The 3,877-nt window shown below is 32.6% G+C and overlaps 1 protein-coding gene across 1 annotated transcript; it reads left to right on the forward strand.

Annotated features, from left to right (window-relative positions):
- Positions 1-792: 792 nt before the first annotated feature.
- On the forward strand, positions 793-3,710 carry LOC114935839 (galactose mutarotase). Its single transcript, XM_085480585.1, has 7 exons — positions 793-884; positions 1,015-1,145; positions 1,223-1,404; positions 1,489-1,653; positions 2,174-2,415; positions 2,562-2,727; positions 3,504-3,710. The coding sequence occupies exons 1-7, from the start codon at positions 793-795 to the stop codon at positions 3,708-3,710; spliced, it is 1,185 nt and encodes a 394-aa protein (XP_085336711.1).
- The last annotated feature ends 167 nt before the right edge of the window (positions 3,711-3,877 follow it).

Genomic DNA, 3,877 nt, shown 5'->3' on the forward strand with positions numbered 1-3,877 from the left:
AGAGCGAGGAGGAAAGCGAAGAGGCAGCGCGCCCGGGGTTGCTGCTCTCTCTCTCTCTCTCTCTTTCTCCCTCTCTCTCTCGGCGGCGACGCCATTAATGTAATTATTTCCATCGACTGTTCCGAAGCGCGACCAAAGCGGGGTAGAGCCGAGACTCCGATCGGCGCGGACTGCGATAAAAGGTATCTTCGTATCTTTCGGAATAATCAAATCGCGGTGACATCGCGTTTTTTATTTATTTTTTTTTTTTTTTGCGAATGGAAAAAAGACGAGGGTATCCGGACGACAGAGCACGAGGAGGGAATTGTCAAACGCAGGACGCGGACACCTACAATACGTTGAATTAGGGGTTGAAATATGCTTTCAGAATATTCTTCTCTATGTCCTTATATAGAGGAAACTGAAACGGGGGTGAAAAAAATTTACGTCGGAAATGAAAGTGTTTTTTAATACTTATATTCGATTTTTCAATATTAGAATGTAATTAAAGAGAGAAACTTGGATAAATATATTTGATTATGCATCAAATCAACATTGCGATTAATTTCTATGCAGATGTTGAAAAAATGTCAAGACGATGATATAAGTATGATACCTCGCATTAATGAAACAGAAGCATGCATTCGAAGTTGCTGACTTCAGTGTATCAAATTGTAGGCTAGACGTTTCTTTCGAAATCCTTTTCTAAATCTCAATGTGATCTTTTCAATTAAACCTCCTTTTATGATTATAATGGAGAACGCGAGGAAAGGATGAATCATTCTTAAAGTCTCAATTTTTCAACTTCAAATCATGTCCTTCAAGGATACTTTGATCCAAGAGGATGGTTTCGGATTTGTACCACGTGGAACCGAATCATCAAAATCACGCGAGATTGTCAGGAGGTGTTGCAAGACTATTGTTGGCTATTTCAGTGGAAATCTTTACAAGAATAAGCAAATCTAATAAATGAAAAATGCTTTCGATTTTTCTTCGATCAATGATTTCATTTAACACGAACATTACGTCTTGCAGATACACTTTGACAAATAAAAACGAGGGAATTGTTCGTTTGATATCTTGGGGTGCTAGTATTCAATCGATCAAAATTCCTAATCGAGATGGGAAACTGGCTGACGTTGTTTTAGGATTTGATGATCTGGATGGTACGTAATACAAACTCTTCATCATCTATTTATATTGCAAATTGATTTTTCACTATTATTGTTACTAATATATTTAGGATATTTAAAGAACAGATATATGGGAAGCATCGTCGGCCGCGTTGCCGATCATATTTCAACACACTGCGGCAACCAAATTGATCCTCCGACGATTAGCGAAATTAAAAAGGATCGTCTCAATGATGACGCGATCGCGTTCGACAATGTTAATTGGCATTCGCAGATAGTGAACAATCAAGTGGTAGGATGTAACTTATTCTATATCGAACTATAGCGAGAAACTGTAAAACAATTATTGCATATTTTTATTGCATTCTTTGACGAGGTGATGTCGCATTTGAGTCGAGCCGACTATCCTGGCGATGTGTTAACGCAAATTAAGTACACCTGGACGGATGATAATCAGCTTCACATTAATATTCGCGCCACCAGCACAAAATCCACCCCCATCAATATCACGAATTTCTGTTTATTCAATCTCGCCGGACATGTAAGAATGTAGAACTTTGATTTTATCTAGATTGATGAGTTTTTATCTGGTAGAGAGGACTTTGAAAGTCTTTCAATGTGTACAAAATAATATATTTGAATTATACTTTTTTACGATTTAAACTTTAAATACTTGGCAATTTTTCGAAAATATAGAAATTTTATATACAATTTAGAAAAATTAAAAAGGAGGAAAAATTAGAATATTTAAATTTAGATTTCTCAATCATTGCATGGAGAGAATTTTCTCTTAGAATTTACCCTGAAAATCATGGTAATCATGGACAATATGGTACGGGAAGAATTTTATAAGAATTTCTCTGATTAATATTTATTATAATAAAAAATATTAATATGTACACAATAAATTTAAATAAATATAAATAATAAAATATTATAATATTAATAAATTTTAATAAATTGTCCATGATTTTCAGGGTAAATTCTAAGAGAAAATTCTCTCCGTGTGTAGTTTTATTTAAATTTTGTTTCGAGAATATGTTGAAGTGGCTCGATTGTAGGGCACGGGTTCGAAGGAATTGAAAAAACATGTCCTCATCATAAATGCCGACAGTTGGATTTTCACGGACGTTGAGAATCACTTGCCAATCGGTATTATATCTCCGGTCGATTGTACCTCCCTCGAATTGCGTTTACCAGTTCAGTTGAATCAACGTCGATTATTCGACGTACCGGGTGGCGGTTACAATCACAATCTGCTCATTAATAGTCCCAGTTGCTGGTGCTATCGTTTTCACGCACGGTAATTTTTTTAGCTTTCTGTAGATCTGTACATTTTAAAAAAAATGTACAGAATTTTTAAATTCTGTCTGGCAATTCTCAAATATCTACGTTTTTATTCTGTACATTTTTCTTCGATTAATTTATTTCGCCGATGCATTAATACAGAATTTTGCATCCCACTTCCGGACGATTTTTGGAGGTCTACTCGAATCATCCTGGATTGAGGGTCTACACGGGTAATGAGTTGCCGAATTCCGAATATGTTTACCCTTCTGATTTAAAGGATCAGGAACGGGGAGACCAGGATACGCAAATTGATCCTTTAGAAACAGTAAGACTGAACCGAGTTTTGAATTTGCTTTGATGAAATCGATTTCTTTATTTAAATGGCTGTTTAAAGTTTAATTTTTTAAATAAAATTTATACTGTTGCTTTTCTCGAAAATAGAAGGTTTAAATACACTTTTTGGAGATTATTGAAATTATTACATATTTTGAACAGCTTGCTTTGATAAAATCAATTTCTTTATTTAAATGGCTATTTAAAGTTTGATTTTTTAAATAAAATAATTTGTAACAGCTCTTTAAAAATTAATATACATATAAAAGGCAATAAGAGCTAATTAAGTTCTGTTATTAATATTTATTTGTGGAAAAAAAATTTTTAACATAAAATATTAGACAAAAAAGTTCGAACGTTTCAGTTACCTTTTTCAACCTTCTTCAGCGCATCATTTAAAATTAAAGATTAATAAAAATTAACAATAAATTATTCATAACTGTCAATATACTAAAACTATACAGAAACAGAGTTATTCGCATAAAACTACGTCAAGATATAATTTTTATAAAAAACGAAATCAATTTTTAAATAAAATTTATACTGTTGCTTTTCTCTAAAATAGAAGGTTTAAATACACTTTTTGGAGATTATTGAAATTATTACATATTTTGAACAGCTTGCTTTGATGAAATCAATTTCTTTATTTAAATGGCTGTTTAAAGTTTGATTTTTAAAATAAAAGTTATACTGTTGCTTTTCTCTAAAATATAGAAGTTTTGAATATACTTTTTGAAGATGATTGAAATTGTTACATATTTTGAACAGACGATGAAGAAAGTCGCGAAGAGGGAAGCGATGGAAATTTATGGTAAAGAAGGCATCCCCTACCGTCGTCATGATGGTTTTTCTTTATCACCCCAAAATTATCCTAACATTATTAATGTCAAATCTTTTCCGTCCTGCATGTTGTATCCTGGAAAAATTTATGTGCACGACATGACTTACAAGTTCGGAGTGCTTTCTAAAGATTGATGTCTTTCTCAATTTATTTTTCAATGCTTGATTTTTCCCTTTATATATATAAACACATTTCTTGGAGTAAATTTTATGCTCCAAATTCTTAAATATAAAATAATGATTTAAATTTATTTAAAGTCGGCTATAAAGAAACGAAGAAATGTAAAAGCAGTATTTGAGGA

This window comes from Nylanderia fulva, unplaced genomic scaffold, assembly GCF_048542155.1.
Source record: "Nylanderia fulva isolate GAGA-0341 unplaced genomic scaffold, ASM4854215v1 Scaffold15, whole genome shotgun sequence".
In the NCBI taxonomy this organism is placed as follows: Eukaryota; Metazoa; Arthropoda; class Insecta; order Hymenoptera; family Formicidae; genus Nylanderia; species Nylanderia fulva.

Coding starts and splice junctions, on each gene's coding strand:
- LOC114935839 (XM_085480585.1), top strand. CDS start 793: ATGTCCTTCAAGGATACTTTGATCCAAGAGGATGGTTTCGGATTTGTA. Junction 885..1,014: donor TCACGCGAGATTGTCAGGAG/GTGTTGCAAGAC, acceptor TACGTCTTGCAG/ATACACTTTGACAAATAAAA. Junction 1,654..2,173: donor TATTCAATCTCGCCGGACAT/GTAAGAATGTAG, acceptor GCTCGATTGTAG/GGCACGGGTTCGAAGGAATT.